The sequence below is a fragment of the Pristiophorus japonicus genome, chromosome 13, assembly GCF_044704955.1.
Source record: "Pristiophorus japonicus isolate sPriJap1 chromosome 13, sPriJap1.hap1, whole genome shotgun sequence".
NCBI lineage: Eukaryota > Metazoa > Chordata > Chondrichthyes > Pristiophoridae > Pristiophorus > Pristiophorus japonicus.
This window is the reverse complement of record NC_091989.1, coordinates 192,199,740-192,218,018: the sequence shown is the minus strand read 5'-3', so window position 1 is coordinate 192,218,018 and position 18,279 is coordinate 192,199,740. Positions and strand designations below refer to the sequence as shown.

General features: G+C 47.6%; 1 protein-coding gene across 14 annotated transcripts in view; it reads left to right on the top strand.

The window, feature by feature from the left end:
* The window catches only part of terb1 (telomere repeat binding bouquet formation protein 1), a 235,388-nt gene that overhangs the window by 98,892 nt on the left and 118,217 nt on the right, over positions 1-18,279 (top strand). For all 14 annotated transcript variants that reach the window (XR_011596397.1, XR_011596396.1, XM_070898307.1 and 11 more), the window contains 2 exons: positions 798-923; positions 3,753-3,916. Coding sequence is in view for 12 of the 14 variants with exons in the window: in XM_070898307.1 (XP_070754408.1) it covers positions 798-923; positions 3,753-3,916 (290 nt within the window). In the remaining 2 variants the exon portion in view is untranslated. The remainder of the gene's footprint in view (positions 1-797; positions 924-3,752; positions 3,917-18,279) is intronic.

Sequence of the window (18,279 nt, the reverse complement as noted above, 5' to 3'; positions counted from 1 at the left end):
GCAGAGTTAATAGATCTCAGCCGGAGTGACAGTAGGAGCACGATAAGTACCATTAATGTCCCAGTCTCATTGCCACATCAGGCAATATAACTGCTCCATTGAACCAAGGAGCAAAATATAATAATGAAACTGTTGGGGTAAAAAGAAGACTTCTCTTCTTCAAGGTGGATTCCCTAAAATAAAGAATTGACACCGGCATTTATAATGACCATGGAATCGATCAGACGAAATCTTGGATTCACTTTACCATCTTTATTCAAGCATATGCAGGGGAAGCATCACAGTCTTAGCCTAAGACAGGACCTTCCTCGAATGATGGTTTCACACAGTTATACAGTTTCCGAGGTGTGAGGTACTCGTGTACAATCATCTACGACCACCGGTTGGCCTACCATTAGCGGAGCTACATTGATTCGTTAACTCTTATCAGACTGGCTGCTGAGTGGTTTCGCAGCCTCTCCATCTCCCCATTGCATGTGGAGCCGACCTCAGTCTATTGGAATGTGCTCAACAGTTTTAACCTTGCTCTGGCTTTTCCAGCTTGGTCTGCAGTTTTTAAAGATAAGCACCCAAGCACGAGCTGCGCCCATTAAACTGATTTCATGCCATACCCTTATTTCGGTTTTAAGTATACTTTTTACCCCTTGCAAAACTATGCAACATATAAGTTTTTCCTATTTGTTGAAGTTTGGGACATGCCCTTTTTCTATGATTCTGCTTGGAGTTTTGTTTGTGGCAACTTGTATTTGTTATTAGTTAATCAACACAAACAGTAAAACCAAAATGTTTGTTTTCAGAGGCGCATCAGTATCAGCTACTACAGAGCAATGGGCTTCCACTTATGATCCAAATAGTAGCTGAATCCCAGGATGAGGAGCAAAGGAAGGCAGCCACCTTTGTTCTACAGAGTTGCAAGTTAATAAGTAAGTACACTGACAAGTTCCTGTTTTTAGTCTTTATTAAAGAATGGTGCAGATATAATCATCAGTATTTTTTCAGTGATTTTTCACTGGTATAACTAGAAACCACACCATGTCGTTGACTCTAAATTGAATTGACCAATCAAGCCAATCAATTGTTAAAAAAAAATCATTCCTAGAAGGACCTTCTCAGAGCAACTAGGGATGGTCAACAAATATGTGATGTACCAAATCCATTACCATGCTTCCAAACCAAATTTGAGAAGGCCACACAGGAAGAGTTGCTTTGTGTAGAGTGCTCAGTCCCTCCCCGTAGAACAGCATCCACTTTTCTGAGAACTTGGCCACAGTTTCGCAAGAGCCAAGGCTTCGGGGGAGAACGACTCCTGTTAGCGCTCCCTGGCCCAACGGGGCGCTACGCAATTCCCCGGCCTAGAGAATCCCCGTGTGTATGTCAAGAGTATGAGCTAAAACCAGGCAGCTTACCTAGCACCACTAAGCACTGCTAAGCTTCCCAGTGCTTGTCAAACTTGGACTACCCTTTTCGTTGCATTGGCTTTCAGAATTATCTGGAGGCAAATGGGAAGAATCCCAGTCCCTAGTGATTGGCCTATACCTCAAAATCCTTTCAAGGAGTTGGGTTGACTTGTCAACCATTCTGGAGTACTGTGGATCTGCCTGCCTCAGGTTATCGCATGACTGAGTCTGCTGTAGAGGATTGACTCAGGTAAAGTTTCCTCTTGCCAAACATACCACTTTGAAGTCAACTTGTCCCAAAAGAGACCTTACTTACCTCTCCCACCAAAAGAAGCAAGAGTTGGTCAAGTCTATTGTCTCTATTAATACAATGTAGATTGTATTTTCCAGTGCAATGCAGTATTTGGCTTTCTCTCAGTTGTTAATTTATATTTTCCCTTCCCTCTAGTTCTTCAAGTGTTGTGCAATATTTTCCAGGAAGGAGAGTGAGATAGGCATCTGTTGCTCTTCATCCCCTTGTTAGTTGTGCCTGAAAGCAGCTCACGATGACTCACCCAATAATATTTGTGGGAAAAGCACTTCACCTTTACAGAATGCCTGCCCCAGCAGTCCAGCTGAGATCAGAGATTAGCTGTGGGCATTTTAGTCAGCGACCCATGATTTGTCATAGAGTTGCTTAATTCAGTCAGAGCCCCCTGCCCCAGGATGTTGACGGTGGGTGACACGGTGATGCTACTGCCACTGAAGGTCACAGGAGGTAGTTGAACCTTTTTGGAGATCATCATTGTCTGGCACCATTTTTCTGTGTCCCTATGCTACCAATGCAGCCTTTTTCTTTCACTTTTCTCCCTCCTCTCACTGACTCATGCTGTGAAAGGGATGTATAAGCATCAGTAGCCCTCCAGCACCTCTGCCTGAAGTGTTGAATTAACTCAACACAGACTGGGGATTAAAACCATCAGATTTTCTTGTGCTGTGCTTGAATACCACCACAGGTGGCACATTTATCGGCTGAGCTATCAGGAAGCTCCATGTAATAATTGAGTACAGTTGGCCTCAACACCCCAAGTCCAGCGAGAGTTCCCATTCCTAATCATCACCTAATGGCCCCTGCAGGAAATTGCATGTGTGCGGATGTCAGGTGAGAATAGGACCTTGCACAGCTTTGGTACCTTCAATATTGAACCTAGCATATGAGCAGCAGGTACTTGGGTGAGCTGCCATAAGGTCAGGGTGGGGCTGTTTACTGATGATTTGACAGTGTTCCGATCCATTCACAACTCCTACAATATTAAAGCAGCCTACGCTAGCCTACAGCAGACCGAGATAACTTCTCGGCTTCAGCTGACAAGTGGGAGACAATATTTGCACCACGTAAGTGCCAGGTAATGATGATCTCCAACAAGAAACGGTCCAAACACTTCCCCTGACATTCAGTGGCACCGCCATCACTGAGTGCCCCATTGTTAACATCCTTGACCAGAAGCTTAACTGGACTAGCCATATTAATACCGTGGCTGCATGAGCAGGGCAGAAGCTGCGTACTGTGCAACAGTATCTTCAGTGCCTCTCCATAATCTACAGGCAGGGCCAGCGTTTTCTCTGCGAGGACCCCGTGCAAACGTTCAGTTTGCAGCTGCTACATTTTACTAGACAAACGTCACTGGATCCGGTTGGGGATCCCGGCTGGCTCAGACTCCCACGCAGTTGCAGTCCTAACACCGTTTACAAGACCCAAGTCAGGGCTCTGACGGAATACTTTCCACTTGCCTGGATAGGCACAGCCACTGCAACACTCAAAAAGCTCAGCACCATCCAAGATCAAGCAGTGCCCATGCCACTGAATTCAGTATTTACTCCCTCCGCCACTGACATTCTGTTGCCACTGTAGGTACTACACCATGCACTGCAGTAACTTGCCAAGCTTCCTTTGATGGAGGGTCCTATCTCCAAAACCTCTTATGACTGAAAAGGACAAGAGCAGTAATGTCATGAGAACACTGTCACCTCAAAGTTCCTCTCCAAGTGGCACATGATCCTAACTTGGACGTATATCGCCGTTCCTTTATTGTCGCTTGGTCATGATCTTGGAATTCCCCACCTGACATCATCACCACAAAGACTGGTAATTCAAGGAGAACACCCATCACTACTTATTCAGGGCAATTAGGATGGGCAATAAATGCGGCCTTGGCAGCTTCAACTCCATCCGGAGACCAAAATAAACTATAGGTGCCTGTGAAACTGTACATTATCTTCAGGATAATGCAAATGTTATGTTGGTATCAATATCTTTATATTTGAGGTTTCTTGTGCTTATGTTCACCTTTATATCTGCTATTGTCTCTTTCTAAGCTGAGAGACTATCAAACAGTCTGGTAGAAAATTGTCAGCCAAGGGGAGACACTGTTACTTCAGATGGAATTGATTACCCAGAGGACAGCAGCCTGCAAAATTACTGGAAGTTTGCAGAAGGATTTCTACATAGGATAGAGACATTAGAGAAACAGCAAGAAGAGGTTACGTTCTTCGTTTAATAAGTTTTTTTCTTCTTTTGAAAACAGCAACTTGAATTTATGAATTTACGCCTTCAGTGTAGTAAAACGTTCCAAACGCAGGTCACAGAGCATTATCAGACAAAATTTGACATTGAGCCACATGAGGAGATATTAGGACAGGTGACATAAGAACATAAGAAATAGAAGCAGGAGTAGGCTTTTTGGCCCCTCGAGCCTGCTCCGCCATTTAATATGATCATGGCTGATCTGATCATGGACTCAGCTCACTTCCCTGCCCGCTCCCCATAACCCTTTATTCCCTTATCGCTCAAAAATCTGTCTATCTCCGCCTTAAATATCCTAGCCTCCACAGCTATCTGGGGCAGAGAATTCCCTAGATTTACAACCCTCTGAGAGAAGAAATTCCTCCTCATCTCAGTTTTAAATGGGCGGCCCCTTATTCTGAGACTATGCCCCCTAGTTTTAGTTTCCCCTGTGAGTGGAAATATCCTCTCTGCATCCACCTTGTCGAGCCCCCTCATTATCTTACATGTTTCAATAAGATCACCGCTCATTCTTCTGAACTCCAATGAGTATAGGCCCAACCTACACAACCTATCTTCATAAGTCAATCCCCACATCTCCGGAATCAACCTAGTGAACCTTCTCTGAACTGCCTCCAATGCAAGTATATCCTTCCTTAAATACGGAGACCAAAACTGTACACAGTACTCTAGGTGTGGCCTCAACAATAACCTGTACAGTTGTAGCAGGACTTCTCTGCTTTTATACTCCACCCTCCTTACAATAAAGGCCAACATTCCACTTATCTTCCTGATTACTTGTTGTACCTGCATGCTAACTTTTTGTGTTTCATGCACAAGAAACCTTAGGTCCCTCTGTACTGTAGCACGTTGCAATTTTTCTCCATTTAAATTATTATTTGCTTTTTTATTTTTTCTGCCAAAGTGGAGAGCCTCACATTTTCTCACATTATGCTCCATCTGCCAATTTTTGCCCACTTGCTTAGCTTGTCTATATCCCTTTGCAGATTTTTTGTGTTCTCACAATTTGCTTTCCCACCCATCTTTGTATCATCAGCAAACTTGGCTACATTACACTCGGTCCTTTCATCCAATTCATTAATATAGATTGTAAACAGTTGAGGCCCTAGCACCGATCTCTGTGGCACCCCACTAGTAACTGTTTGCCAACCGGAAAATGACCCATTTATCCCGACTCTCTATTTTCTGTTAGTTAGCCAATCCTCTATCCATGCTAATATATTACCCCCAACCCCATGAACTTTTATCTTGCGCCCTTTTATGTGGCACCTTATTGAATGCCTTCTGGAAATCCAAATACACCACATCCACTGGTTCCCCCTTATCCACAAGATCGGTACATCCTCAAAAAAACTCCAGCAAATTTGTCAAACATGATTTCGCTTTCATAAAACCATGCTGACTCTGCTTGATTGAATTATGCTTTTCCAAATGTCCTGCTACTGCTTCCTTAATAATGGACTCCAGTGTTTTCCCAATGACCGATGTTAGGCTAATTGGTCTATAATTTCCTGCTTTCTGTCTGCCTCTTTTTTTAAATAGAGGCGTTACATTTGTGGTTTTCCAATCTGCTGGGACCTCCCCAGAATCAATGGAATTTTAGTAGGTTACAACAAATGCATCCACTATCTCTGCAGCCACCTCTTGTAAGACCCTAGGATGCAAGCCATCAGGTCCAGGGGACTTGTTCTATTATTTTACCGAGTACTATTTCTTTAGTGATAGTGATTGTATTAAGTTCCTCCCTCCCTTGATTATCCACTATTGGGATGTTTTTAGTGTCTTCTACTGTGAAGACCGATACAAAATATTTGTCATTTCCCTGTTCCCCATTATTAATTCCCTTGTCTCATCCTCTAAGGGACCAAACGCTTGGTCAAAAAGGTAAGCTTTAAAGAATGTATTAATGGAGGAGAGAGAGGTAAAGAGACGGCGGAGTTTGAGAAGGAAATTCCAGAACGTGGAGCCTAGGCAGCTGAAGACATGGCCACCAATGGTGGGCGAAGGATATTAGCAGGAGGGGTGGGGGGGGTCAGAATTGGAGGAATGCAGAGTTCGTAGAGGATTGTAGGGCTGAAGGAGGCTACAGAGATAGGGAGGGGGTGGAGCATGGGAGGGATTTAAACACATGGTTGAGAATTTTAAATTCAAGGCATTGTTGGGCTGAGAGCCAATTTAGGTTAGCTAGCATAGGGTGATGGGTAAACGGGACTTCATAGAATCATAAAATGGATGCAGCACAGAAGAAGACCATTCGGCCCATCAAGCCTGTGCTGACTCTCGGCCAGTCTCACTCCCCTGCCCCTTCCCTGTAGCCCTGCAATTTCTTTTCCTTCAGATACTTATCCAACTCCCTTTTGAAAGATAAAATTGAGGCTGCCTCCACCACCCTTTCAAGCAGTGCATTTCAGATCTCAACCACTCGCTGCGTAAAAAAGTTTTTTCTTACATCACCTTTGGTTCCGCCAATCACCTTAAATCTGTGTCCTCTGGTTCTCGACCCTTCTGTCAATGGGAACAGTTTCTCTCGATCTACTCTGTCCATTCCCCTCATGATTTTGGACACCTCTATCAAATCTCCTCTTAATTTTCTTTGCACTAAGGAGAACAACCCCAGCTTCTCCAGTCTATCCATGTAACTGAAGTCCCTCATTTCTGGAATCATTCTCGTAAATCTTTTTTGCACCCTCTCTAAGGCCTTCGCATCCTTCCTAAAGCGTGTTGCCTAGAATTGGACACAATACTCCAGTTGTGGCCGAACCAGTGTTTTATGCAGCTTCATCATACTTTCCACACTTTGTATTCTATATCTCTATTTATGAAGCCCAGGATCCCGTAAGCCTTTTGAACTGCTTTCTCAACCTGCCCTGCCACCTTCAAAGATTTATGCACACAACCCCCAGGTCTCTCTGTTCGTGCACCTCCTTTAAAATTGTGCCATTTAGTTTATATGACCTCTCCTCATTCCTTCTACCAAAATGTATCAATTCACACATTTCTGCATTAATTTTAATCTGCCACGTATCTGTCCATTTCAACAGCCTGTCTATGTCTTCCTGAGTCTATCACTCTCCTCCTCACTGTTCACTATACTTCCAAGTTTTGTGTCATCTGCAGAATTTGAAATTTGAGCTCTGTACACCACGTCCAAGTCATTAATATATATCAAGAAAAGCGGTGGTCCTAGAACCGACCCCTGGGGAATACCTTCCTCCAGTCCGAAAATAACCGTTCACCACTACCCTCTGTTTCCTGTCACTTAGCCAGTTTTGTATCCAGGCTGCCACTGTCCCTTTTATTCAATGGGCTTCAATTTTGTTGGCATGCCTATGTGACACTTAGTCGAAACGCCTTTATGAAATCCATGTACACTACATCAACTGTCTTACCCTTATCAACTCTTTGTGTTACTTCATCAAAAAAGTCGATCAAATTGTTTAATCAAGATTTGCCTTTAACAAATCCATGCTGGCTTTCCTTAATTAATCCACCCCTATCCAAGTGACTGTTAATTTTGTCCCTGATCAGTTTCTAAAAGCTTTCCCACTACCGAGGTTAAACTGACTGGCCTGCAGTTGCTGGGTTTATCTGTCTTGTATGTACATTCTATTTGTAGCCACCAGATGGCGTCATTGTTGGAGACCACTGACCAGCATGCATATGGTGCTGCTCAGGTATAAAAGGCCTGCCATTTTGAGAGTCAGGCACTTTGGGCCTAAATAAAACTGAGCCTTAGTTAAAAGTACTCAGTTTGAACCTTTTGGCGACGAGAATACAAGAACCTTTGTTTGCAAAATGAGCACGATTGGATTTTTAGAGCGATTCATGGAGGGAGAAGATTGGGCAGACTTTGTGAGCCGTTTGAACCAGTATTTCGTGGCCAACAAAATGAAGGGGGTCGACGATGCAGATCGGCGCCGGGCCGTGTTCCTCACTGTGTGCGGTTCAAAGATCTACGGTCTGATAAAGAATCTACTCATACCTAGCGATCCAACAGAGAAAACGTAGGAGGAGTTGTGTACATTGGTACGGGAGCACCTCAAGTCAGATGATGGCATCATCATTTCGAGATACAGGTTTTATACACAAGCTTGAGGGCCAGAGCGCAGCGGAATTCGTTGCAGACCTGAGATGTCTAGCGGGACCGTGCAAGTTCGGGACAGTGTTGGCAGACATGCTGCGGGACTTCTTTGTTATCGGTATCAACCACGAGGTGATCCTGCGCAAGCTTCTGGCGGTGGAGGAGTTGGATTTAAAAAGGGCCATTCAGATCGCTCAATCATGTATGATGACGGACCGGAGTCTAAAGTAAATAGCGGTGAAGAACTGAACCTTGGCAAGTACTGTAAATGCGATTGATTCGCCGTTCGGCAGAACGGCACATGGCAGGGCCTATCCGGCTGCGTTCGCGAAACCTGTGGCGGCCCAAAGTCCGCCAGCGGGAATGTATCCGGCTTCTCTGAGTTGGCGTTGTGGGGGAAATCAGCACCAGCAGTGCCGATTTAAGCAATATAGTTGCAAAGGCTGTCTGAGAGTGGGGCATCTCCAGCGCAAGTGTCCACAGATGAGCAAGCGAGCTGCGACATACCACGTGGAGGATGAGAATCAGACTAGCGCGGATCCGGATACGCAATCCGAGATGCCAGAGGAGGAAGTGTATGGACTGTACTAGAAACATAGAAAATACGTGCAGGAGTAGGCCATTCAATAAGATCATGGCTGATCATTCCTTCGGTACCCCGTTCCTGCTTTTTCTCCATACCCCTTGGTCCCTTTAGCCGCAAGGGCCGTATCTGACTCCGTCTTGAATATATCCAATGAACCAGCATCAACAACTCTCTGCGGTAGGGAATTCCATAGGTTAACAACTCTCTGAGTGAAGAAGTTCCTCCTCATCTCAGTCCTAAATGGCTTACCCCTTATCCTAAGACTATGTCCCCTGGTTCTGGACTTCCCCAACATCGGGAACATGCTTCCCGCATCTAACCTGTCCAGTCCCGTCAGAATTTTATATGTTTCTATGAGATTCCCTCTCATCCTTCTAAACTCCAGTGAATACAGGCCCAGTTGATCCAGTCTCTCCTCATATGTCAGTCCTGCCATCCCAGGAATCAGTCTGGTGAACCTCCACTGCACTCCCTCAATAGCAAGAACGTCCTTCCTCAGATTAGGAGACCAAAACTGAACACAATATTCCAGGTGGGGCCTCACCAAGGCCCTGTACAACTGCAGTAAGACTTCCCTGCTCCTATACTCAAATCCCGTTGCTATGAAGGCCAACATACCATTTGCCTTCTTCACCGCCTGCTGTACCTGCAAGCCAACCTTCAATGACTGCTGTACCATGACACCCAGGTCTCGCTGCACCTCCCCTTTTCCTAATCTGCCGCCATTCAGATAATATTCTGCCTTCATGTTTTTGCCCCCAAAGTGGATAACCTCACATTTATCCACATTATACTGCATCTGCCATGTATTTGCCCACTCGCCTAACCTGTCCAAATCACCCTGCAGCCTCTTAGCGTCCTCCTCACAGCCACCGGCAGCACAGATGAATGGTACTGTGTTGGTGAGGACTGGGACGATTTCATTGAGAGGCTCCAGCAGAGTTTTGTCACGAAGGACTGGCTGGGAGACGTAGCAGCCGACAAGCGATGTGCTCATCTGCTGACCAGCTAAGACTTATGCGCTCATGAAAGACCTGCTAGCACCTTAGAAGCCGGCGGACAAAACCTTTGAAGAGCTCAGCAAAATAATCGGTGAGCACCGCAAACCAGCGAGCAGCATACACATGGACCGACACAGATTCTATACACACTGACGTCGGGAAGGACAGAGCATACTGTATTTCGTTGTGGACCTCCGGCGCTTGGCCAGCCTCTGTAAGTTCACAGGCGCCTGCAGGGGGGAGATGCTAAGGGATTTCTTTTTTGAGGGCATCGGTCATGCTGGGATTTTTAGAAAGCTAATTGAGACCAAGGACTTGACCTTGGAAGCGGCGGCGTTGATGGCTCAGACTTATATGGCGGGGAAGGAGGAAACCAAAATAATATACGTGCGCAATTCTGCCTCCAACGTGGCGATGGATCAGGGAGTCAATATCATAAACACGACACAGAGCCCCACAGGCAGACAAGGGCAGTTTGACACACCCCAGGCAGCAATAGACCCAAGAGTAAGTCTCCAACAGAGACAGTGGCGTGCTGAACGGACATTTACGCCCCCCCCAGTGGACAATGCGGCCCGAGATGGGGCCATTGACACCCACTAACAGGGTGCTCAAGAGCAGTCAAAGGGACAATCAGCGAGGAATGCCTTGTAACAGCTCTTTTGTTCACAACAATGGGAATCTCAGTTCATGCTGGAGGTGTGGGGGCAGACATGTTGCCAGGACTTGCAGGTTTCAACAGTTCGTCTGCAGAAATTGTAACCTTAGTGGCTATTTAGCTCGAATGTGCAGGAACCTGTAACCAGGCTAATATACGAGGCGGATGAAACAGATGAGGGGTCTGCGAGGCAGGATGACGCTTGGGGCAAATCAATGGACGCTGAAGTTCAGCGGCTTCATGTGGCAAACATTCACAGCTCATATACCAAAACACCACCTATGATGATGAAAGTCCTATTAAACGGCATCCCTGTACGCATGGAGCTGGGCACGGGGGCCAGCCAGTCGCTCATGAGTGTTCAACAATTCGAAAAGCTGTGGCCACTCAAAGCCAGCAGACCCAAACTAGAACGCATTGAGACGCATAGAAACGTTTAAAATTCTGATGGGTTTAGACAGGTTAGGTGCAGGAAGAATGTTCCCAATGTTGGGGAAGTCCAGAACCAAGGGTCACAATCTAAGGATAAGGGGTAAGCCATTTAGGACCGAGATGAGGAGAAACTTCTTCATCCAGAGAGTGGTGAACTTGTAGAATTCTCTACCACAGAAAGTTGTTGAGGCCAATTCACTAAATATATTCAAAAAGGAGTTAGATGTAGTTCTTAATACTAGGGGGATCAAAGGGTATGCAAGAAAGCAGGAATGGGGTACTGAAGTTGCATGTTCAGACATTAACTCATTGAATGGCGGTGCAGGCTCGAAGGACCGAATGGCCTACTCCTGCACCTATTTTCTATGTTTCTAATTACGGACGTACACCAAAGAAATCATTCCAGTGCTAGGCAGTGCAATGTTGGCGGTCACACACACTGGATCGGTGAACCGGCTGCCGCTCTGGATTGTCCCGGGCAATGGTCCCGCACTGTTGGGGAGGAGCTGGTTAGCTGAGATGAACTAGAAATGGGGGGATGTGCACGCCATGTGATCTGTGGAGCGAAGTTCATACTCACAGGTCCTACAGCAATTTGAGTCACTATTTCAACCTGGCGTCGGCACGTTCAAAGGTACCAAAGTAGTGATACGCATCACCCCGGACACCAGACCAGTGCACCACAAAGCCAGAGCTGTGCCGTATTTGATGCGGCAGAAAATTGAGAGCGAGTTGGACCGGTTGCTGAGCGAGGGCATCATCCCGCCCGTTGAATTCAGAGAGCCCCATCGTTCCCGTCCTAAAAGCGGATGGCTCGGTCAGGATCTGTGGCGACTACGAGGCCAGTATCAACCGGGTGTCCTTACAAGACCAATACCCGCACCCGAGAGCGGAGGACCTTTTTGCCACGCTGGCAGGCGGCAAGCTGTTCACCAAGTTGGACCTCACTTCAGCCTACATGACCCAAGAACTGGTCGACGAATCTAAACTACTGACCACCATCACCACGCACAAGAGACTGTTTGTTTACAACAAGTGTCCGTTTGGCATTCGATTAGCGGCCGCAATTTTTCAAAGAAACATGGAAAGCCTGCTCAAATCCAGTCCTGGAACAATCGTATTTCAGGATGACATCCTCATCACCGGTCGTGACACCGAGGAACACCTCCACAACCTGGAGGAGGTGCTACGCCGACTGGACCGGGTAGACCTACGACTCAAGAAGTCTTAAGTGTGTGTTTTTGGTTCCCAAGGTCGAGTTTCTGGGCAGGAGGGTTGCTGCAGATGGGATTCGGCCCACCGAATCCAAAACGGAGGCAATTCGACGAGCGCCCAGGCGCTACAACACTTCTGGGACTCTTGAACTATTTCGGGAACTTTCTGCCGAACTTAAGCACATTGTTGGAGCCGCTACACGTGCTCCTGCCTAAGGGTTGTGATTGTTTTTGGGGGAACTGTCCGGAACGGGCTTTCAATCTGGCGTGGAACCTACTTTGTTCAAATAAGTTGTTGACCCTGTACATAGAAACATAGAAAATAGGTGCAGGAGTAGGCCATTCGGCCCTTCGAGCCTGCACCGTCATTCAATGAGTTCATGGCTGAACATGCAACTTCGGTACCCCATTCCTGCTTTCTCGCCACACCTCTTCATCTTTCCTAGTAGTAAGGACTACATCTAACACCTTTTTGAATATATTTAGTGAATTGGCCTCAACAACTTTCTGTGGTAGAGAATTCCACAGGTTCACCACTCTCTGGGTGAAGAAGTTTCTCCTCATCTCGGTCCTAAATGGCTTACCCCTTATCCTTAGACTGTGACCCCTGGTTCTGGACTTCCCCAACATTAGAAACATAGGAACATAGAAAATAGGTGCAGGAGTAGGCCACCTGGCCCCTCCAGCCCGCACCGCCACCCAATGAGTCCACGGCTGAACACGCAACCCCAGCACCCCACCCCCGCCACACCCCCCCGGGTCCCCTCAGCAGCCAGGATCCCATCCAACTCCCCCCCCGAACACACTTAGTACGACCCCCCGTAAGAAATTGGTTCTGACATGTGATGCATCATTCTATGGGGTTGGGTGCGTGTTGCAGCAGGGTAACGCTGAGAGCCAACTACAACCTGTGGCTTATGCCTCCAGGTCACTCCCTCAAGCTGAACAGGGATATGGGATGGTTGAGAAGGAAGCACTCGCATGTGTCTATGGGGTGAAAAAGATGCATCAGTACCTTTTTGGCAGGATGTTCGAATTAGAAACGGACCACAAGCCATTAACATCCCTGCAGTCAGACAGCAAGGCTGTCAATGCCAATGCGTCAGCTCGCATACAGCGATTGGCTCTCACGCTCGCTGTGTATGACTACACCATCCGGCACAGGCCCGGCACCGAAAATTGCGCTGACGCGCTCAACAGGCTTCCACTGGCCACCACCGAGGGGGCAGCGGAGCAAAGCGCTGAGATGGTCATGGCTGTCGATGCCTTTGACAGCGCAGGCTCCCCCATCACAGCCCGCCAAATCAAAAACTGGACCAACAGAGATCCCTCCTATCCTTGATTAAGAAATGTGTCCTGACTGGGGATTGGACGCCCGCACACGGAGCATGCCCTGAGGAGGTCAGACCATTTCACAGACGGATGGATGAGCTCTCCATCCAAGCCAGCTGCCTATTATGGGGCAGCTGGGTAGTCATGCCCCAGAGGGGCAGGGAAGCATTCATCAGGGAACTCCACAGCGAGCACCCAGGCATTGTGCCGATGAAGGCCATTGACCGGTCACATGTGTGGTGGCTAGGAATTGATTCAGACCTGGAACACTGTGTTCGCAGGTGCACGACATGTGCCCAGCTCGGTAATGCCCCCAGGGAGGCCCCACTCTGCCCGTGGCCCTGGCCCACCAGGCCATGGTCACGTATTCACGTAGACTACGCGGCCCGTTCATGGGAAAAATGTTTCTCATGTGGTTGATGTGTACTTAAAATGGATCGAGTGCATCATTTTGAATTCGTGCACGACATCCACCACCGCGGAGAGTCTGCGCGCGGTCTTTGCGACCCACGGCTTGCCGGGCATCCTTGTTAGTGATAATGGCCCATGTTTCACAAGCTACGAATTCCGGGAGTTCATGCCGGGTCATGGCATTAACCATGTCAGGACAGCACTGTTCAAGCCGGCCTCCAATGGCCAGGCGGAACGTGCGGTCCAAATCATAAAACAAGGCATGCTCCGGATTCAAGGACCCTCCCTTCAATGCCGCCTATCGCGCCTCCTGCTGGCCTATAGATCCCGACCGCATTCGCTCACGGGTGTCCCGCCCGCGGAGCTACTCATGAAACGAACACTCAAAACTCGGCTATCCCTCATTCATCCAGTCCTGTCCGACATTGTTGAGGGCAAGCGCCAGTCCCAAAACGAGTGCCATGACCGAAATTCAAGGGGGAGATGTATAGAAATTGATGACCCCGTATTTGTTCTCAATCACGCTTTGGGGCCCAAATGGCTTGAGGGTACTGTAATAGACAAAGAGGGGAATAGGGTCATAGTGGTTAAACTTAACAATGGGCAGATATGCCGCAAGCATCTGGACCAAGTAAAAAAAAGGTTCAGCATGGACACTGAGGAACCTGAGGAAGATCATGAGATGGTATTCACACCACCGCCAGTGAACGAGCAACAAGAACATTCAGCAGCATGCACAGTCCTTGCGGTCAGCCCGGACAGGCCGGAATCACCACAGGCGACTGACACGCATACCAAGGCTCAACAACCAGAGCCCCAACTGCGGCGCTCCACGAGAGAGCGCAGACCACCCGAGAGACTTAACCTATGATCCCAATAAGATGTTGAGGGGGAGGTGATGTCATGTATGTAACCTTTATGTAACAACACTGCAATACTGTATATACGTAAGAAATGCACACCTTGACCACAGGGAGTGAACTTGTAGGAGCCACTCCTCACCTGGTCGTCCAGGTATATAAAGGGAGGTCCCACGCAGGGTCATCACTTCTTGGTCCTGTGAATAAAGGTTCAGGTCATGGAGTGACCTTGTCCATAGAATGTGCCTCGTGTGGATTGGTGGTATTGTGTAAGGACTTTACAGAAGTCATTCACAAAACTGGACTTGACGTCTGCCTATATGACACAAGAGTTGGTCGAGGAGTTGAAGAGACTTATGTGCATTAACACGCACAAAGGACTGTTTATGTACCACAGGTGCCCTTTCGGAATTCGCTTGGCTGCAGCAGTATTCCAGAGGAATATGGAAAGTCTACTGAAGTCCATTCCCAGAGCCATCGTGTTCCAAGATGACATCCTGATCACCGGTCGTGACTCCAAGGAACATCTTAACAATCTGGAAGAGGTTCTGCTGCGTTTGGACAGAGTGGGACTCGGACTGAAACGCTCGAAGTGCGTCTTCATGGCACCGGAGGTCGAATTCCTCGGGAGGAAAATCGCCGCTGATGGCATCAGACCTACTGACGTGAAAATCAAGGACATCAAGAATGCACCTAAGCCGCAGAATGTGACGGAGCTGCATTGGTTCCTCGGTTTACTCAACTACTTTTGTAACTTCCTACCTAAATTGAGCACCTTACTAGAACCACTGCACATGCTATTGAGAAAAGGCGACAACTGGGTGTGGGGCGTATAGCAAGACAGAGCTTTCAAGAAAGCCACCAATCTGCTTTGCTCGAACAAGCTGCTGGTACATTATGACCCATGTAAACGTTTAGCTTTGGCCTGTGACGCGTCGTCATATGGAATTGATTGCGTACTCCAACAAGCCAATGAGTCAGGGAAACTTCAACCTATCGCGTCCAAAAGTTTGTCGAAAACAGAAAGACCCTACAGCATGGTAGAAAAAGAAGCTTTAGCATGTGTGTGCGGTGTTAAAAAGATGCATCAATACCTGTTCGGTCTGAGGTTCGAATTAGAGACTGATCACAAGCTGCTCATTTCATTGTTTTCCGAGAGCAAAGGTATCAATACCAATGCTTCATCCCGCATCCAAAGGTGGGCGCTGACATTATTTGCATATGATTATGTCATTCGCCACTGACCTGGCACAGAGAATTGTGCCGATGTTTTGAGCTGGTTGCCGTTGCCCACACTGGAGCTGGAAACGCCACAAACGGCGGATCTAATGTTAATCATGGATGCTTTTGAGAGTGAAGGAGCCCCTGTCATGGTTCAACAAGTTAAGACCTGGGCCAGCCAGGACCCGATTTTGTTGGTGGTAAAGGGTTGCATCCTCAAAGGGGATTGGTCTGCCATACCTAACCAAATGTGCGAGGAGGCCAAACTGTACATTCGTCGCAAGGACGAACTGTCTTTTCAAGCAGATTGTGGGGCGATTGCGTTGTAATGCCCAAGAAAGGGAGAGAAGTTCATGCGTGAGTTACACAGCACACATCCCGGTATAGTGATGATGAAGGCCATCGCCAGGTCCCATGTATGGTGGCCAGGAATTGATCCTGAGCTGAAAGCATGTGCGCATCAGTGCAACACTTGCATGCAGCTCAGCAAAGCACCAGCGGAATCGCTGCTGACTCTGTGGTCGTGGCCATCCAAACCTTGGTCCAGGATCCATGTAGATTTTGCAGGCCCTTTCCTGGGCAAGATGTTTTTAGTGGTGCTGGATGCTTATTCGAAGTAGATAGAATGCATAATCATGTCATCCAGCACGTCCACGGCAACCATAGAGGATCTCAATGTCATGTTCGCGACACATGGTCTGCCTGACATAGTGGTGAGTGACAATGGGTTGTGCTTCACTAGTTTGTGAAACTTAATGGCATAAGACATGTAAGGTCAGCACCGTTCAAGCTTGCGTGCAACGGGCAAGCTGAACATGCAGTACAAATTATCAAGTAAAGCATGAGGAGAGTAACCAAAGGGTCACTGCAGACCCACTTGTCCTGCATACTGCTGAGCTACAGGACATGACCCCACACACTCACAGGGGTCTCGCCTGTTGAACTCATGATGAAAAGAGGTCTTTTAAGACCAAGCTCTCTCTGGTACACCCGGATTTAAATAATCATGTTGAATACAGAAGACAGTCAACAAGAGTACCATGATCGCGCAACTGTGTCACGCGAAATTTCTGTTAATGATCCTGTATATGTGTTGAACTATGGTCAGGGTCCCAAATGGATCGCTGGCACGGTCATGGCCAAGGAGGGCAACAGAGTATTCGTTATTAAGCTCAAGAATGGGCAAACTTGCAGGAAACACATGGATCAGACAAAGCTGAGGCACACAGATGAGCCAGAGCAGTCGGACGAAGAAACCGTCGACGACCAACCAACCTACCAGCAGCCTTCAGTGGACTCAAGGGTCATCAATGAACGCGGAATTTCCATCACGGACTTGTTCAATAAAAATGGACTTGCAATTCCTGACATGGCCACTGTCAGCCACCAGCCACAACAGACCCCGCACACCCACCCAAGGCTGGAATCGAACTGAGACGGTCAACCCGGGAGCACAAAGTACCGGACCGTCTCAACCTGTGAAAGACTGAGATAAGATCTGAGAGGGGGGTATTGTATGTACATTCTGTTTGTAGCCACCAGATGGCGTCATTGTTGGAGGCCACTGAGCAGCACGCACATGGTGCTGCTCAGGTATAAAAGGCCAACTATTTTGAGAGTCAGGCACTTTGGGCCTAAATACAGCAGAGCCAAGGTTGTACCTTGCTTGGTTAAACAGTAACTCAGTTTGAACCTTTATTGCAAACATAACATTATCTTTTTTGAACAATGGTGTAACATTGTTGCGAGTTAGGATACAGATTGAGTTTTGGACCTTAAGTTTACGGAGGGTGGAAGATTGGAGATCGGGCAGAAGAGCATTGGAATAGTCGAGTCTGGAGGTAAGAGAATTATGGATGAGGGTTTCAGCAGCAGGGACAGAGAAGGGCAATATTAAAAATGAATAGCGGATTCTGATTGGTGCAGTGGGTTAGTACATGAATCCCACCTCTGGAGCTTGGATTCAACTCCCAGTGATGGAATGATATTACCTATTTTTTTGGCTTACTGAAGCTGACAGCATGAAAGAGATGAATGGGTACAGCCATTAACTCTAGGTGCCTGTCCTTTTAACTGTCCGAGTTCACTTGTGATCTTGTACAGTTGGGCCTAATTACAGAAGGATTATTAAGAGATATTCAAAATATTTTTTAGCCTCTCCCTGTTACTGTAACGTGAGCCGCACATTGCTATTAGAGGGAGCGGCAGCCCGGCCCAGAGGTCGGGGCGGTCCCGGCCTGCAAGACCATCAGCAGGCCAGGGCCATTAGAGGGAGCAACGTGCGGCGGTATGCCATTGCAGGCGCTGCTGCCGGAGGGCGATGACTGCGAAGAGGGCGACTGGATTTGATGTCACCCAAATCTAGGTCGCTGATTGCAATGCGGGCAGTACAGCAGGAAGGGTGAGGTTTGGGCGAAGGAGCAGCAAGAGTTCGTAGAGGGATGTGATCGGGGCCCAGAAGAGGCGAGGGCCCAGCGGCAGCACAGGCCAGCCCACATTGCAATATTTGTGCGCACTAGGTCC